This window comes from Lissotriton vulgaris, unplaced genomic scaffold (assembly GCF_964263255.1).
Source record: "Lissotriton vulgaris unplaced genomic scaffold, aLisVul1.2 SCAFFOLD_380, whole genome shotgun sequence".
Taxonomy (NCBI): Eukaryota; Metazoa; Chordata; class Amphibia; order Caudata; family Salamandridae; genus Lissotriton; species Lissotriton vulgaris.
In genome coordinates, this window is record NW_028253590.1 from 927725 (window position 1) to 947374 (window position 19650).

The following is a 19650-nucleotide window of genomic DNA, read 5'->3' on the forward strand; positions in this document are numbered from 1 at the left end:
GGATCATTTCCATGCTAGACTGGTCACAAGTAACTAATTCTCCTGTGGTGGTGGCCCTGTAAGATGCAGAAAAAGCATTTGACAGGGTCACATGGCGTTTTCTGTGGACAGTACTGGCATGGAAACGATTCACGCAAGAATTTATTACTTCTGTGTCGTTATATGCACAGCCAAGGGCTGCTATCCCTATCTCTGGTAGGCTATCTGGCAATTTCACAATAGCAAGGGGACAAGACAAGGATGTCCATGTTCCCCTTTGTTATTCGCGCTATATATAGAACCTTTCTTAAAGTATCTGGAAAATAACCCCAAAATAGACCCTGTTGTGATACATAATAAGTCATATAAGGTGTTGGCATACGCGGATGATATCGCAATTGCCACATCCAATATTAGAACCGCCCTCCCTAGAAATTTTTTGGCTGTGGAGCAGTTTGGGACGTATTCAGGGTACAAATTAAATGTCAATAAAACCCAACTGATTCATTCAGAAGCTGGCCGGCCCAGTGATATGACTTTTGAAGCCGAGGCAATTTATTTAGGCATCAAAATTTCTTCTAAGGTGGAAGATATTGTACATCTAAATTTGGATCCAACTATCGCTTCGGCAAATCTGACTTTAGAAAGGATTAACAATCTACATTTGTCATTATATGGGCGCTCTAATGTTTTAAAAATGCTTATCTTCCCAAAATTTTTATATATTTTTCGGACTATTCCTTTACGTATGCCAACTTTATTTTTTTCTCGAATTGAAAGAATGTGCTCTAGGTTCTTATGGAGTTACCATCGTTCAAGGAGAGCGCTTAAATGGTGCATGCTATCCAGGTTAAAAGGTGGTTGGAGTGTGCCTAACTTCTGTCTGTATCACTGGGTAACTCTTTGACATATATGGGTCCTTTATTTCTTCAGGAAGATCCAACGGAAGACTTTGCCACACCGTCTATATATGAGATGGTGAGGGTATAGAGGCGAAGCAATGTCTAGTTCGTATAATTGAACCAAGTTATTATAAGAAAACAAAATTTAAAATAGTGATAGCTGCATCCGAAATTTGAAGGAAGATAAAGAGGAGAATTGGCTTATGTCATAACTTAAATTTTTACACACCTTTTCACAATTGCCCCCTATTCCCAGCGGTATTTAGAGATCAGGTTATATGAGTAGATGGGAGCGGGCTGGAAAACGTAGGCTGGGAGATCTTTTTCAGGGGAATCAGTTAGCCACCTTTGATTATTTACAGTCTAAATTTAAATTACCTTGTTCAGATTTTTTTAAATATCTGCAGGTCCGTAGCTTCTTGGAGCAGAAGATAGCTCAGAACATGATTGCATCTAATAGAATAGAATTTTTGGAAGCTATTAAACGTAGATAGAAGTTAGGGTCGTTATATCAACTGCTCTTAGAGAAGATAGAAGATGATTTATCGGTATGGGAGACTAAGTGGCAAAATAAATTAGAGTCACCTTCAATTAAGTTGGATAGAATAATTGAGTTATCTTTGAATGTTTTATTTAATGGTCCCTTGAAGAGTCAACATTTTAGGTCTATTTTTAATTTAAATTATACTTCCGAAAAATTGGCATTCTACGAGAGGCAATAAGTGCAATCGCTGTGGGTTATTGGCAGCGGATGCACCTCATATGTTTTTCTTTTGTCCTAAACTGTGTCATTTTATTAGGGATGTAGAATATTTCTTGAAGCACAGCTTAGATATTTAAGTGCAATTATCTGCTGAAGTGGTCATTTTAGGCTCCAAAGAAACTATGTTCAGACCTGGGAAAGAGGCTGAGGCAGGATTTATTTTTTATTTGTATGTCCATTTTCCGACTCTGTATAACAACACAATGGCTGAACGCGGTGCCACCTACGTTTACTAATTGGCAATCCAGATTATTGTCTATATACCATCTTGAGACCGCGGTCTATAAAGCTAAGGGCAAGAGAAAGAAAATGCTGGGCTTGAAAATTTGGGCACCAATTGCCAATTGGATATGAGTATGTTACATTTTGTTTTGTATGTCATTATTTACAAGTCATGTCTATATGAATTTAAATTGGATAATGTATTATGACTGTCTGGCTTAGTTGTTCGATTTTTTCTTTTTCATAATGTGTATCTCTGCTTGCTGAAAAAAATCTTAATTAAAAAAAAAAAAATGATGGTGATGTTGAAGGTGAGGAAATGCCAAGCACGAGTATAGGTATGAGTGGCAGTTTGGATGTATGGGGGAAAGTATGTGAAGAAAAGTTAGATTTTGGGGATAAGTCATTGAAAGATAGCGAGATTGTGGATGATGAAGGGGAGGAGATTGTTACAGAAGCCCCACACAATGTGTATGGTCCAGGAGGGATGGGGTACAGCTAACAAAAGTAAGAGAGTTGGTGTTTTGCAGCTGCAAGCAAAGGTGGTGGGCACAGGACAATTTGTTGGAGATGACAAACTTGGGTCCAGCGGCAAGCTGTTACATGACATTACAGCAAGGGAGTGAGATATCAAAGGTGCATGAAAAGAGGAGAGAGATGATAAACCAACAAAATGTATTGTGTGGTAGTGCCTGTGGGGTTTGTTAACAGCCCTGAAAAAGGAACAGTTACAGTTAGCGCTACAGGTAAGGAGAGCATGGCTAAGCTGCAGGAACACAGTCAGGATGTGACATGGTGTGTAGTGAATAAGGATACATTTCTCAGTAGAAAAAAGGGAAATGGACGCTAAGAGAGAGGACACAGTTGGTAAGGTTAAGACAAGTCAGAGTGTAAAAAGCAAGAAGTTGTTATATATGGGGGTTGCAAATCTTCTGGGGCACATATGACACAAGTTTCCAAGTAAGAAATTTGGAAGAGATAATTTATTGATGTATTTAAGCTATGACATAGGGTAATTCAAGCTAAAAGAGGTTTAAAGGAAGAAGAATGGGAGCTAGAATGGAGTCCTAGAGTGCCCACCAAAATAGTGAATTGTACTTCTGTCCTTTTAATATATGCAAGTGTCTGCTGTGAACACCATCCAGAGTGATGGTTGTGGTGCGTAGGGAACAAATGGACTATGGTGGTTTCACATGCTTCAGGTATGAGGAGGAGTTTCTGGCAAGGTTGGCTGTAAATATGGAAAAGGAATGGAGCAATGTAGATAAGTTATGTATGCAGTGGAAGCGGCGGCTAGGCCGTTCCTTTAGCTCTTATTCCCTATGGGCTCCTTCAAGGGTGTGCCACTCAGTTTGTGGTGGGTTACCAAGGAAGGGGAAAATACAGCAGAATGGAGCATGCCTGTCATTCAAAAGAATAAGTTACATTGTAGCGCAAGTTTAATTTAGACATGATTGCTTCAATTGTGGAGGGAAACATTCAATCACACAGTACATGGGGCAGTTGTAATGTAATTGTCAAGGGGGACAGTATAGGGGTAGGAAGCAACAAAATATCAGAGGAAAAGGGGCATATGCCAGTTAAGCTGGAAACAGTCTGCTATTTGCTCAGTTTTTTGACTAACAAGATGAAGCTAGGTCTCTCTGCTGGGGCTTTAAGGAAGGTTTCAAATTATGCTATCAGGGGCCTAAACGGTGTAGATGGGCCAATAATTTTAAAACAGCAAATTCTCAGCAGCAGTAGTAATGGAAATATTGCAGAAAAATGTGCAGGATGGTAGAATTGTTGATCCTTTTATGGACTGGCATATGGATAATCTTACTATCACACCACTAGGAGCAGTTCCAAATAAACTACAAGGAGAGATCAGGCCAATACATCATTTATCTTGGCCTCAAGGTGAGTCCATTCATAACTTTATGAAGGTGAAGACGCCGCTGTAAAGTATGCTTCTATAGATGATGCCATGGCTTTAGTATGTGCATGTGGAAGAGGGGTGGAATTGGGCAAGTAAGACCTAAAGGCTGCTTCCCGGCTGTTGCCGGTTCACCTAGAGGACTTTTCATTGTTAGGTTTACAGTTTACTGTTTGAAGGAAGCATTTATGTTGACAGAATGTTGCCAATGGGTTGTTCAGGTTCTTGTTCACTATTTAGAATGTTCAGCTCTTTTTGTGTAGTGTTTTTGTTATCAATTCAGGACTGGTTTCAATAATGTGACACACCATTTGGATGATTTTCTTTTAAAAGCAAAGGCGAATTCTGATGACTGCAATACAGCACTAGCTGCTTTTCATGGTCTTATGACGGAGCTTGGTGTTTCATTGGCTCCAGGGAAGACTGAGGTACCTTTGACTTCATTTTAGGTATAAAGTTTGATTCTACAAAAATTGAAGTAATTTTTCCACAGGACAAGATGCAGGTGTTGTAACAACTATTAGAGGAAGAGGTTATATCAAAAATTTGGTATTAAGGAAAGTTCAATGTCTTTTGGGTCCTTTGAACTTTGATTGTCCTTGTCCGGTGGTCAGTACCGGCTGGCTTACTTCAGGAGTCTTGGTTTTTCTTTGCCTGGTGCAGCTTTGCCTCATCATAGAGTATGGTTGAGAGCCAGCGTGCGTGCATATTTACAGATTTGGATTACTTGTTTGTAAGGCTTCAATAGTGTTATTATATGGTCTCTGCAGGATGAATGGCTGTGCCAGGTACAGTCCTATTCTTATGCAGCAGGTGCACATGGTTTTAGATAATTTTGGGATGGTCGATGGGTGGCAGAATCATGCCCGGTTTTCCTATGTGGGTTGCTGCCTGTAGGCAGGTCTGGATTTTACATTTATAGGCGGGGTCAGCAGGATTAATTGTTGGTGTGGGAAATCACATGGTAGATGAGCACAGACCAGTGAGGTTGGGACTATTGGCAGGAGAGCAAGGTCGATGGATTGGGAGAAGGTGACAGTGGAGCGAGTGATGATAGTATTGGTGGCATAAACAGTAGGCCAGGTGTGGGTGTGTGAAGGGGAGGAAGTTATAAGGAGGGAGAGGTTTTGAAATTTTAGTAGGTGGTGGGTTTGTTGAGGTGATATGATGTCTAGTGAGGTTTAGATTTGTAAGGCATTTTGCCTAGGGTTTATATGGACGTTTTACTTATTCCAGATCAGTGCTAATAAAGTGGCCAAAAAGTCTGCAATCTGCAGCTTCGCAGAATTTTTTGCTTGTTCGCGCTTTGAAAATGCGTGTTCGCAAGATATTTCTCCCCGAGCACGCAAACAGTGTTCGCAAACATGAAAAAAGCATCGCTAACGGGCGGAACAAGCAATTCCGTGTGTTTGTTGAACTTTTGGGTGCTCGCAGAGATTTTTTGCTGTTTCGCGGAGCTTTGCGGAGCGCAAGTACGCAAATTTGGCCCACCCCCAATTATAACGACCGATAACGGATACCTGCTTCTACCAGAATTTGAAAGTGTTTATTATGTGCCTCCATGTTATTTGATGTTTTACCCATATCCACTTCATATATTGCCATTAGGGGATGGGATGCTAGATAATACCTAATGTGAAGTTATGTGGGTCAAAAGCCATGCAAGTGTCATCAGGGAACAAAGACCAGATGATGTCACATCTGTTACCGTCTGATTTTGGAGAAATGACGTCAAGAGTACTTGTGTTTATGGCTAGAGTATGAAAGTTAACATAAAGCAGATAGATGGCTTTATACATCAATCAATTTGTGTCTATAAACCACCTACACATTTATTTGGAAAAATATTAGTTTCAAATAATGTTTAATTATACGGCATAACTATGAATACATACCCGAAATATTTGTCGCTGAAAAAGAAAAAAATAACAATTAGCCTCATGGTCTCCAAGATGAATTTAGAAATATGCTTTATTTTTCTCAGGACTGCACCTGTAAAGCCCTCAATTCGCACTGCGAATGCACTCCCAGCACTAACATTGAGCGACCAGCTTCCGGAGGGAGGATTTGGAACCTTGAAGATAGAGCCCCATTGCTCTGATAAAATAGTGAGGATTTCTGCTTCTGTGTCTAAGAAGAAAGCAAATGCATATTTAAAGTTATATCAGGAAAAAGAATGTGTTAAAATCTAAAGAAATCTTGTGACTATGATTTAAGAACTTTTTCTAAAGTTTGAAAAATATAACATAACAACAAAAATAGACTGCATTCTCAACTTGACATGATATCTTTTTAATGTTTCTTTTAGTTTTTAATGGATACATTTGTGAAGTCAAGAGTAGATTAAAGATGTTGTTTAGTAGTACATTGTCATTAAAACTTAGTGTTAAATTTTAATCACATGAATGGCGTGGTTGACAACTGACATCTTTTAAATGTTTTTTCCCAATGTTTTAATTGTTTTTAAACAAGCAAAAGTTACGAAAAGCAAAAAGGAGATGGAAGAAAAGTAGCAGCAGGGTACATACATACATGACTTCTTCTCAAACATGTTGCACATAGCCTAAGACAAGCACAGTACTCGCACCAGAACAAAGTTTCAGCTATCTAAGGTGAACCAATGTCAGGTAGCGCGCAGCAGGAGCACCTGTGAAACCCCTGTGTGCTTTTAGCATACCCCATGTTAACCCTCTCCCACCACCCCATCTGGGCCAGTGTGGTTCCCTCCTGAGCATCCAGTGCCAAGTATGTGCTGAGGGGGGGCCATTTATCGCAGGCCTAGCTTTGGCTGGCATCAATGCTCAGTATTCATCAAATCTCTCCTGGCAATAAGACAGGTCCTTCAGCCAATCTCCCTCTCGAAGAGCCAGGCATTCTCCTCCCAGTGCTTCTCTACTGTTCTTTTGGCCATGAGCAACATCATGGCAATGAGTTAGCGGGAAGCAACAGGGGTGTTGTTAACTTATCCTAGCAACACCATCACAGGTCCTTTGCGGGCGCCACAGCGCTTCACGTCCTCAATGCGGTCAAAGACTGTGGTCCAGAATTGAGCCGCTCGTTCGCAGTCCCAGGCTAGATGTAAGAAATCATCACACTCCCTCCCGCATCGGACACAGCCATTATCTGTATGCAGTCCCATTCTGTTAAGCCCTGCTGGGGTGTTATATATCCTGTGCAGGCACATGGCGTGTATCAATCGCAACTGGTAATTGGGGTAGAGCAGAGCTGTCAGAGAGCAGCTGTGCTTCCACTTGTTGTCAGTTAGTGTGGGTTCCAGGTCCCAACTCTTTTGCTTGTTGGCCCTATGCACGACCACAGGGGCCCTATCCTGCACAATTCTATACAATCTTGTGATGAGTTTTTTTGGGGCGGGAAAAGCAAGCATATTCTGTAGAGCGGTCAATCCTGCAGGATCCTGTGGGAATGAGGAACGTATTACAGGTGGCCTACAGGTGATAACTCAACAGGGTGTCCAGTGGTGCACTAGGCCACATACCTTGCATGTCAATGAAGGTGCCCTCACGATACAGAGCCCCCATTTCAGTTAGGCCCGCTTCAGTCAATCGTCTGCGAGTTCAAATGTCCAATGAGAGGGGAAGCATCGGGTTCCACTCCAGCTACAGTTTGGCAGTGTAGAGGCAGTCCAGCCTCACCCGCCAGCGGAGCCAGTTCCACAACCAGGTAGTGCACCGCACAATGTCTACTGTGCTTTTAGGGCATCCTGGTGTAGCTCATTTCACCATGTCCAGGTGGCAAGAGGACACTCTGCCTTCCTTAACCGCAGTATGTGGCAGGAAAGGCCTGGGATGCAACAAGTAGTGTGCATGTTCTCTTTGCATGCAATAATAGGATAGCTCAAAATTGGGGCACTCATAGGCTTTGCTCAAATGGGAGAGCATGTCCCATGCCAGCCTAGGCTGTCTGCCCACCCATGTCAGTCGGGTTATTAGTGATCGGAGCCAGGTGAAGAATGCTCTGGTTAAGGGGATTGGAATATTAACAAATCAGTAAAGAAGTTTAGGCCAGACAACCATGGCTATATTTCCTGCCATCGAGAGCAGAATCCCAGTCCATATGGGCAACTGCTCTTCCAGCCACTCAACCGAAGTGCCATAGTTCTTCTGCCACAATCGGCCCAAATCCCTGCTGATCCATATGCCCAGGTAGCACATAGGGGCCCCATCCCACTCAAGTGGAAACTCTGGGCCTGATTTAGATTACGGCAGACGGATTACTCCGTCACAACAGTGATGGACATCCCATCCAATGAAAAATAGATCCCATAGGATATTATGGGATTTATACAGTTGCGGCTCCTCATCTAAGGGGCGAGCGAAGCGCCACTGCTGCTGCAAAGCAGTTAAAAAAAAAAACAAATACAATGATAATAACTCAAGATTATTATCAATGTATTTATTACTGCTGTGCAGCTTTGCGGGGTGGGTGGGGCTGCTCTGAGAGCAGGAGAGGAGTGGTTTGCCCACTCCAAGTGCGCAATGACTGTTTGACCGGCCTTCTGCACACTTCACATGTTCTCCATGCATGATGCATTACAGCCTGCATAAGAACATACCCAGGACCTCATTCCCTGGCTGAGCGCTGATCGTCGGTGCTCAAAAAAATCACAACGCTGCATTGCAGCATTGCGATTGGCTTAGGTGTGGGAGCCAGGCTGCTTCCTGTTCCGGCACCGAGAGACTGAGAGGATGTGTGGTGCGGGAGAGTGTCTTCTAGAAGTGACGTTTTTTTAATTTTTATTTTTACATCTAATTCTCCTCACCCCCCGCCCGCTCCACCACTCCTGATCCATGCTGGCCTTTACTGGATTTATATTTCGGCGGACGACATATCCGTCATCGTTGTGACAGAGTAACCTGTCTGCCAAAATCGAAATCAGGCCCTCTGCCTTAAAGCATCCTTCAGGGGGAAGAGAAAAGACTTGGGCCAATTTATGTGTATTCCAGTGAGTCCACCAAACTATTGGAATTCGTGGAGCATGGGCTGGAGATTGACAGCTGGCTCACAGAGGCAGAGGGTCACTTCATGTTCATATATGGACACTGTTCAGCCTGCGAGCAGTGACGGCCAGGCCCCTCTTGGCAAGTTGCTTTCACAGACAAACGGTTCCATCATGATGGGGAAGAGGATTGTGGCGAGCGGGCAAGCCTGCCTCATGTCTCTGTTGATGGCCACCTGGGGAGAAATCATGCCTTTGACATGGAGCCTAGCCATAGGCAGTGTGCACAGAAACCTTGGCTGGTTAATATTCCATCCCTGGAGCAGTGTGGAAAAAAGGGGCCACTCCAAGGAGTCAAACACCTTTGTGGTGTCCAGGAACACAGCAGACACCAAGAGCCGTGGGTTCAGTTCATGCATCGGAGCAAAACATGTGTGTAGTTTATGTGCCGTGAAGAATCCTGGAATAAAACCAGTCGGGGCAAGAGTTTGGAGGCAAGCAATTTAGTGAGTATTTTATTGTCAACATCAAACATGGAGAGGGGTCTATACAAATCATAGCCATTTGGTCGCTTGTTAGGCTACTAGTGTTTCTCTCAGGAATGGAGGCAGGTAGCTCTTACTCCATGCTTCTTCATACATTGCTAATATGTGCGGGGCCAGTAATTCCGCGTACTCCTTGTAGAACTGGGCAGTCAACCCATCTAAGCCGGGGGCCTTGTTGCCAGAAAGGCTACAGATGGTCTGTACTATGTCTTCAAATGTGATAGGTATTTCTGAGTATCTTCAGTGTGCATTATCCAGCCACCGTAATGGGAGGGTGTCTAACTATGAGGTGTAATACTCCATGAGCATCTGCATAATGTCATGCGTGGTCTGTGAGGTCGTCCCCATCTTAGTCACCAGCTCCATGTTGTAGGAGCTGCACCATTTTTTATGTAGCAGGACTGCCAATGTCTTGACAGCCCTATCACCCTCGCCCTACCGTCTGGCGGTGGATTCCCTTGCAGGAATCTGGTCTCCAGCTCAACGTCCTCCAGATAGTCTGATAGCTTTGTGCGAAAATGCACCAGTAGGCGCTGATCATTTGTCCTGAAGAATTGGAGGAATAGAGCATATCGCTTGTGCTCCAGAGTGGCCAAATGCGGTCCAAGGTCCCTCAGTATACTGGATTGTGTGGCTATGCAAATTCCTCTATTGTGAGCTGTGAAGGCCTCCCAGAGCACCAGAGGGGATTCCACTGTGCCCTATTGGTCTAAAAGTATTCTAGCAACCTATCAGCTCCAATGTTCACATAAAAAACAGGATCACAGAGAGCGGATGGGGCAGCCTCCATGCAGAGATCCAGGCACCAGCTTCACCCATGACAGACGTATCTCCACATGGAAGCGATGGGACAGTGTTCTCAGCAAGTTCTCATCAGCGGTCCTGCGCGAGCCCATACCCCTTGTGACTAGCCAGTAGTCTCTGCACAAACCAGTTTTGTGAGCCTCAGTGATGCACATGCTGTCACCTAGCTGGGGATGCCTGGCACTAAATGTTGATGAGTTCTTGATCATCAAGTTTTTGATTGAAGTTGACTGCTGCTCAAAGCTGGGGTTTGTGTTCAGATGCCAATTTGTCCAGGTGAGGGTCCAGTACCACAGTAAAACAGCTGCCCCAGAGAACCGAGTTGTGGCCATGGGCATCAATTTTGTGCCAAATCTTTAAGAAGCACTCAGGACCGTCTACATTTTGGCTCTACATTGAGGCTATAGTGGCTCTCATACCGGGTGAGTATCCCATGAAGGATTAAGTTTGCCCCCCTGTATTGCATAAGGAGTCCAAGGTCCACCACTGCAACCCCTTTCTAATGAGCATTACGAACACCCATGCATAAACCAAGTACGTCACAACATGCGCCTTAACCGAGTCAGCCTGAACGCAATCTGTTCCCCAAGGTCTCAGTGAAGTGCAGCTCATGTAAGAGTGCCAAGTCCACTTTATAGCAGCAGAGGTGTGCAAAGACTAGTCTCACCTTTCGATGGTCATTGAAACCTCATACATTCCATGTCAGCAACTTAAAACGTGGATATTTGACAAGTAATTCCCCACCCCTCCTCAAGCGCCTTGAGACCCTCTGGGTATGTAGCGCGCTATATAAATTCTCTGACTTGACTTGACTTGACTAGTTATGTCTGTCATAATGGTGTGAGGATGTAGTGAGCCCAAACAATGTGCCCTGCAGGTGGGGCTTGTGTCCCCATGTCAGATGTGGTGTTAGGAACCTCTGAGCAGTGATGTGATGATTGCGGTGTACCCCACACCAGTTGTAGAGAAAAAGCTAAATTTGAACATTTAGTATTTCCCACCCACTTCCCACTTCAACCCTCTCAACTCATTAAAGAGCATTTCCCCTCCCAATTATCGCATAATAACATAGCAATCACATAGGTAAAAACCCGCTGGGCAGTGTAGCAAGTCAGGTGGTCCCCTCATCCCAGTGTGTGGAGATGGGTGTCCCAGGAAGCATTGGTGGGAGTGGAGAGAGGTAAGAGCAGTAGTAGGACGGCAGGCTCTTAGACAGGTTGAAGCGGAGTGGCTCCACACCAGGTCATCCAAGAGCTTCTTCGCGTCCATGGTGGGCCGCCTTCTCAATCATGATCTCTGAGATGGTTGTCAGAGTCCTCCTCAGTATTGGGGTGCCTCTCAGGCTGTTAGCAGGTGTTCTTGCAGCAGAATTTAATCACCAGCTTAGGGTCTCTAAAGAATCTGTCATAACTTACAGTTCCGCTAGATAGAGCGAGAAAAATGGCAGTCCCAAATTTAGTAGCATTTGTTTCACGGTGAGAATTCTCTGTGGGCAGGTTGGACAGCAAGAGTAAAGTCCTGGTATATGAAGAACTTGATCGCTTTGTGCTGTATCTCTTCTCTTTCACAGGAGAGTCACAAGAAGATTTCTTAGTTGTTATAGTGGAGCAGACAATCCATTATGGGGCAAGCCAGTGCACATAGAGGGGTCCTGGGCCCCATAGATCCATGCTCATGTTCCACCAACAAGAGGGCTGGGAGCGGCCAGAAGCAAAACATGGCAGCCGACATCTAGCGGGTCGCGGGAGCAACCTCGGAGAGATGAATAACTCGAATTTGCGAGCGAGGTGAAGCACGTTAAAAACTTCACAAATGCACAAGGGATGAGAACAAGTGCTCACTAAAAGACAAATATTAGGAAACAAAGCGAACATTTTCTTGCATTTAAAATAAGGCTTGGGAGTGTACCTGCCGGTTTCTGGGTGGGTCGTGAGTCAGCGGCTGCAAGATGGCGTCGGCTACGGTGAACAACGATGGAGTAGAGCGGCCCTGGAGTTCCGCTGGGGTATATGTGCGGCAGTAAAGATCCCCTTCTGGGGGAAAGGAGGCCGTGGAAATGGTGGCATGGATTATACGATTGGGGAAGGTAGCGAGACAGACAAACAACTGGTAGGAGACAGGAGAGGGTCGACAGGAAAGTCAGGTCATCTCCCTCTTCTCGGGCAAGTGGCAAAGGAAGAGCTGGAGACAGCAAACTTCACCAGAGTTAGGGCGCTCGGAAGAAGGAGAAAAGGAGTGAGTGGGGCTGTCCAGAGGGAGGTGTTATCTCGCTATGCGCTGAGGAGCTTGAAGGAAAAAGAGAAGGTAGAAAAAGACTTTTTTGATGAAGTGTTATCATCTAATAATAGACAACCTGGCTTTTCATAAGCTACTGCTACAGCCAAAGATCCCTCATCTGTAAAGGGCAAAGTTAACACAAAGAAAATAAAGATAAGGAAGTGTACGCCAGATTTAAGGGTGAAAGTTACTCCGTCTCTTAAAACCTATTTTAGAATTTTACCTAAAACAATAATCTTGGCTGACAATCAGATGGATCAGCAAGAAGACTCTCAGGAAAAGGGGAGTACAGAGCAGGCTGTAGTTTCTACAGACTTGGGTATGGTCAGAGGTGGGGACTGGAGCAAAGATGTATCACCAAATAGGTACCAAGCTTTGGCATCACTGTCTCCAGAGGAGAGAGGCACTGAAAAGCAGCCTGTAGAAAAGAAGAGACAGGTTTCAACAGAACAAATAGAACAAACAAATGACAAGCCTAGTGGCAAGGGCTCTGAGCAGAGGCCAAAGCAGGTGGAGAAGGATGACCCGGCTATTGGAACTCTCCTGATGGCTCTGACTGCCTTGGTTAAGAATAGATTTGAGACTTCTAAATAGAATCAGAGGGAGATCAGACATGCTTGCAAATCCCTGGAGAAAAAGATAGACGACCTCAGCAGAAGGACAACAACTCTTGAGGGGGTGGTTAAAGAACTTAGAGAAAAGGTACATGTATACTGTTCTGAACTAATGAGATTAATATTAGAGGAGAAGCTGCAGCAGGATAGAATGGAAAGGATGGAACATTTCCAAAGAAGAAATAATATAAAGATCTTAAAAGTACCAGAGGGTAAGGAAGGCGAAGATATGAAGTCCTTAGTGGTGAAGTTGATAAAGAGGGAATTACAAATGGAAGAGTTGGAGGACGATATAGCTAACGATTTGCAATGGGTACACAGAGATCCCTTCAGGTTAAATACCAATAGAAAAAAAAGCCCAGAAAGATTTTACTCAATTCCTTAACCTTTTCCTTAAAGGAGAGGATATTGTCAAAAGATTTGAGCTTAAAAAGAATAGAGATTGAGGGCGTGAAATACAAGTTTAGATCTGATGTCTCGAATGCTACCTCAAATAGGCAATGGGAATTGGGCAAAAGGATATATACACTCAAAAGTTTGGGCGCACGGTTCAGCTAAGATTTCCGGCTCACTTGAAGGTTATGTATAATAATAAAATGATTATCTTTCACTCTGCCGAGAAGGTTGATGACTTTCTTGAAGACCTGCAAGCAGGGAATCTGTGATCTCAATAGATACTCAATAGATCCTGAGTACGTAGAAAAATAACTGCACGTAAAGAGAGAGCAGAAAAAATAAATTAAAAAGGATATATAAAAAAATCTTATCTCACTTCCTGCGTCTTAAAAAAACAAAATTATAAAGTGTCTTATAAATTTCTCTCTTGGAACCTGAATGGTCTTAGGGTACGAGGGAGACGAGAAAGAGTATTGCAGTACTTAAAGGACTGCCCAGCTCAAATTATAATAGTACAGGAAATGCACCTAACCGAGAAGGAAGGTATGGAACTTTTCAAGTCCAAGAAATGGAATGCCCAAGTGGCATATAAAGCTCAAACAGCAGGAACTAAAGGGGTAGGAATACTAATTAAAAAAGGATTGCAAGTGAGGTTAGAGTCTTACGTTTCTGATAAAGCCGGAAGATGCTTAGTAGCTAAGGTCAGGATAGTATCCCGCCTTTTCACTCTTGCATGCTACTACGGTCCAAATCAGGACGATGTTAATCAGCTGGGAGAGTTAATGGCTGAGTTATTGAACTCCTCCGACCCAATAATCTTAGCTGGAGATTTTAATGCAGTTTTAAACCACTCCCTTGACCGATCATCTCACAGTAGGGCACTTATGAACCCGAAAATATCAGGGTTGATAAAACAGATGATGGAGCAATTGGGACTATGCGACTTATGGCATCAAAGAGCAGGTACACAAAAAGGTTTCACCTATTATAACAAAAAATACAAACACAAGTCGAGGATAGATTATTTTCTCATTGATTGTAATATAAAAGATGAGGTTCACCGAATTGACCATGTGGGAGTTCACCTGTTCGATCACTCGGCAGTGATTCTCCAATTGAAGCTCGGTGAGCAGGCTGCTTAATCTAGGTGGACCTTAGACGGTACAGTTCTCGGGATGAATGAGTTTTAGAAATGTTGAGCAAAGAGACTGATGAGTTTTTTAAATACAACTGGGGCTCGGCTACTCCGGGTGTAACCTGGGATGCTTATAAGGCCGTCCTAAGGGGAAGATTAGGAGCTTTGGTGGCAGGGAAGAGGAGGAGTTATCATGAAGCAGAGTCAGTACAGGAGGAACCGCTCCGCTCTTTCGAAAAGGTTATAATTGACCCAGGGACAGAGAAGAGGCTGCTGCTGGAAATAATGCAAGTTAAGTCCAAGTTAGCAATAGTTCTTGAAGATAGGGTGAGGAGAAGGTGGGAGGCCAGTCGTTTAGCTCATTTTGAGTACAGTGAAGGATGCAACAAGCTGCTGACCTGGAAGGCAAAGAAAGAGCAAGCGAGGAACCGAATAGACCAGGTTATATGCGAACAAACTGGGACCCTGATTGAAGATAGGAGAGGGACTGAGCAAACTTTTCATAGCAACTTCAGTAAAGTGTACCGGGAAGACCTAGAGCCAACAGAAGAAGAAATAAAGGAAAGGTTAGGACAGGACTGTGCAACCCCCCTTCCACCAGACAAAGTTGGGTTCCTGAATAAGGGAATGGAAATTGGTGAAATAGAGATGGTAATCAGACAGCTCAAGAAGGAGAAGGCTCCTGGGCCTGATGGCCTGCCTCAAGAAGTTTATAAGGCCCTGGTGAAACGTTAACTCCCATATTGGCAAGGTTATTTAATTACCTGTTTATTGGAAGGTCCAGAGTGCCTCCTTCCTAGAATGAAGCCACTATATCTTTAATTCTGAAGCCTGGGATATGCCATAACAAATGTGACTCCGATCGGCCAATATCATTGTTAAATAGCGACTATAAAATCTATGGCAAGATCCTGGCCGACAGGTTGAATGGGTTAGTGGCTGGAATGGTACATGAAGATCAGAAGGGTTTTATACAGGGTAGTGTAAAGAAAGAGAGGAACCCCTTGAGGAGAACAAGGGAATTGGGGTATTAAACCTAAGTCAAAACAAATGGATTCCCTTGGGTTGTGTACAAGAAAAGCTGGGAATTAGCTATAACACAGTAAAATTTACATCACACACGTTAAGAACTTAAATAATATTAAAATTAAGAGTACAAAACAGTTTATTGAAACATTAAAAATAGCATACGGTACACTTCAAAATAATATCCAAAGATAATTAAAAGCACATTTATAATTTTGTGACCTGCACAAAAATATACGACAGACAAAACTAAATTGTAAAACGTAGGGCTTGAAAATTACAAAGCGTACATTCACAGTAAAAGTTTCAAGCAACCCTGGTGTTATAACCTCACAATCTTATATACATCGGGGAGGAAAGAATGAATTGTACATGAACTTGCGTCGACGCGTTTCGGTGGATGTGCATATGATTAGGTTCCACCTTTGTCAAGACTGTTATATTCGTTGTCTGTCATACAGATGGATCTTCATTGATCTCCTAAGATGGATATACATGGAATTAGATATCTGATCTTAAAAACAGGGTAACTCTTTCTAGTAGAATTTTCATACTTATTCTATCATATAAACAAACATGCTTAGTTTATTTTAAAGCTGAGAGGTTCGCTCTATATCAAAGTTCCCAACCTCCTCTTTGAACATGAATTTTAGAAACTTGGTTAACATTAGATCTCCTATTCTGACTTAATCGCCTGCTGGGTATAATTCAGGGCGGGACCGTGTTTGTCTTGGATACTGTTCCTACTTCGTTAGGGTGGAAATATCGGCAGAATACTGAAAGCTTTTTAGTCAAAGAATAAAGTTGTGTATGTTCTCGAACCTGGGGCGCTATTCTAGGATATAATCAGCTGTTAAAATTAAAGTTTAAAAGAGAGCTAGTTGAACGCTAGTATGGGGTGAGAGTTGGACACCTCCTATCTCTGTCTTCTTTCTTATCGCATGACCAATATATCATACCTGTAGGTTTCCTATACGTGAACCCTTCTGTAATTTATAGTGGCTGTGGTTTTGGGGATGTGAAATTTATACCATCTGTAAGGGGAGACATATATAACACCTTGGATGAGTTTCGGTTAGCGTATCTTCTGATTTATCTACTACTCATAGGGTCTTAAAATAAACATACCTGCAGGTTATTCGTACAATTCCTATTCCGTAGAGGATTGAGGAAATAGTTCTAGTCCGTCAATAGGTGGACACTTTTGTGCGATTATACGACCGCTGTGATTAACAAACGTCGTGTTACACTTCTGGTCAGGAATATAAGATAGACCTGAGAAACTCACTCTTGGATAAAAAGGAATAAAGAAAAATCTTGTTTAGATTGAGGATCTATAGACTAATTTTTGGGTGTTATGTTAGAGAACACATGGGTATATGTTCAATCGCTCACGAATTCTTACCAATATAAGGGGATAACTTGATATGAAGAAAATATGTAGAGGCGCGGTGTGCTGCCTGGTCTTAGTTGCGTGCTCAGGTGTTTCAGGTCATTTAGGTAAAAATATCCCCTGAGAAAACAAGGAATAGGCTCAAGTTATAATTAAATTTAATTTAAATTAAGAATTACTCTTTTAGAGAATCCCTAACGGGTTGAGTCTTACCTGTATGAGCAGTAGCGTGGCTTCACTACGGGTGTCTGTTAGCAAGTGAGAGAACGAGTGCTATCCCGCCTCTCTTCAAATACACCCTGCTTAGTTATGATTGGATGGAAACCGGCTGTTGTGTCAGCCAATCAAACCTGGCTATTATCGAGTAAGTCTATTTGCATAGACAGCTAACCTGACGTCGCATCCTATTGGGAGATACGTCTAGAGTGGGTGTGTTCTTGTGGGATTTTGGTGAAGTTCCCACTTAGGTCCTCACATAAAAATCAGTGTCTCCCACGCATGGCGAACCGAGTTACCGGGGAGGAAATAATTGCCGGGAATCATGATAATTGACAGGGATTTTTGTAAGGTTAAAATATGAGTCCTCGCACGGAGATAAGTTTATCCCGTGCGGTTCGGGAGGACACTAATAGGAAAGAAATTTTGGGTCTTCGTGCAGAGGGAGGTTTATCCCGTGCGGCTCAGTAGGACACTACTAGGAAAGAAACAAATGCTGAGGATGGTCGCTGCTACATGCGGTGTTAGTGGCCAGTGTTGGTCACTCGCGTGTTCCTTTTAACGCCCTCGCAAGGGCAATCTAGGCAGTTGATAGTACTAGATGGGCCACTACTTATTTGATCGATATCCTAAAGTTGTAGGAAAATGGCAAGAGTACAAGTTGCACCCTCATCACGGATTTTGTGGAGACGGACTATTCGTGTATTTAAGGTTATTGTCTAAGTACAGAATTCTCAAGCATAACGGGCTAGATTGTTTCCGTTACAAACACTTCGCCCAGTCTTCTCTGGTGTTCAGACCCTTGTCAATTGTTTCTAGATAACAGAAGTACCATTGTTCTCTTCTTTTTCTAAGTCTATCTACATCACCGCCTCTTCTGTTTTGTCTTACCTTTTCTAGTATGAACCATCTAATATCCTCACAGGAGTGTTGCTTCTCTTTGTAATGTTCAGTTAGTGGCGCATTAACTTTTGAGGTGCGTATGGCTGATTTATGCTCCAGGACTCTAGTTCGCAGCTCTCTACTCGTTTCGCCCACGTACCCCAGATTGCATGGGCACAAAAGTAGATACACAATATTCTGGCTGCGGCAGTTGTTAAAGGTCTTGGGTTTTAGGTCCTTGTCATTGTATTTAAAGTTGGTGCCTATAATGCATAGTGGGCAAATGGAACAAGTTCCGCATTTGTAGTTCCCTGAGGCAAGATTGCCTGACAACGTAAGTTGTTGTTCTTTTACGGTAGGGTAGGTATGAACTAGACTGTTTTTAATGGTTTTGTTACGTCTAAATGAGAAGAGGGGTTTGCTTAGTTGGTTTTCTCTATTCTGATTCAAAATTTCCAATTTCTATTTACTATGTTTTTGATCTGATTGCTCAGATGTGAAAATTGGGTCACAAAAACTATTCTGTTTAGCGTGGAATTATTTTTCGACTTTCTTTCTGGATTAAGGAGGCTCTCCCGGTCGTAAAACCTTGCACGTTTGAGAGCATTTTTTATCAGTTTTTTGGGGTAACCTCTATTTGCTAATTTTAGTTTAGTGTTCTCCGCATGTTTATAGAAGTCGTCCAGGTTGGTACAGTTTCTACGGAGCCGCAGAAATTCTCCGAACGGTACATTGTCCTTTTGGGACTTAGGGTGGTTACTGGAATATAATAAGAGGGTGTTTTTGTCAGTGGGTTTCGTGAACAGTTCTACCTTGAGAGACCCTTCCTCTTCCTTAATAATCACATCTAGAAACGTGACTTGCTGGTTACTGTGTTGGCCTGTGAACCTAAGGTTGGGGTCCCCTAAATTAAGCCACTCCAAGAAATCGGAGAGAGTCTCACTGGCACCGCTCCAGATGAAGATGATATCATCTATGTAGCGGTGCCAGCAAGAGATGTTCTCGAAGAATGGGGCTATCTCATTAAATATGTGCTTGTCCTCGAAGTTGCTTACGTACAGGCAGGCCAGGCTGGGGGCACATGTGGCCCCCATACTGGTCCCCTTCACCTGTAAATAGAGGTCCTCCTTAAAAAGAAAGTAATTTTTCTTGAGGATCAGGTATATACATGACATTATAAATTGATCGTTTCCTCCTTTGAGATCTTCGTGTTCCAATATTGATGCTATTACTTGTATTGTATCATTTTGCGGGATATTCTAAAAGAGTAATTCTTAATTTAAATTAAATTTAATTATAACTTGAGCCTATTCCTTGTTTTCTCAGGGGATATTTTTACCTAAATGACCTGAAACACCTGAGCACGCAACTAAGACCAGGCAGCACACCGCGCCTCTACATATTTTCTTCATATCAAGTTATCCCCTTATATTGGTAAGAATTCGTGAGCGATTGAACATATACCCATGTGTTCTCTAACATAACACCCAAAAATTAGTCTATAGATCCTCAATCTAAACAAGATTTTTCTTTATTCCTTTTTATCCAAGAGTGAGTTTCTCAGGTCTATCTTATATTCCTGACCAGAAGTGTAACACGACGTTTGTTAATCACAGCGGTCGTA

General features: G+C 42.9%; 1 protein-coding gene across 1 annotated transcript in view; it reads right to left on the reverse strand.

The window, feature by feature from the left end:
* The window catches only part of LOC147660915 (uromodulin-like), a 705518-nt gene that overhangs the window by 323987 nt on the left and 361881 nt on the right, over positions 1-19650 (reverse strand). Inside the window, exons 9-10 of the mRNA XM_086951433.1 lie at positions 5774-5911; positions 5677-5691 (exon numbers count right to left, since the gene is read on the reverse strand). Coding sequence (XP_086807559.1) covers positions 5677-5691; positions 5774-5911 — 153 coding nt within the window. The remainder of the gene's footprint in view (positions 1-5676; positions 5692-5773; positions 5912-19650) is intronic.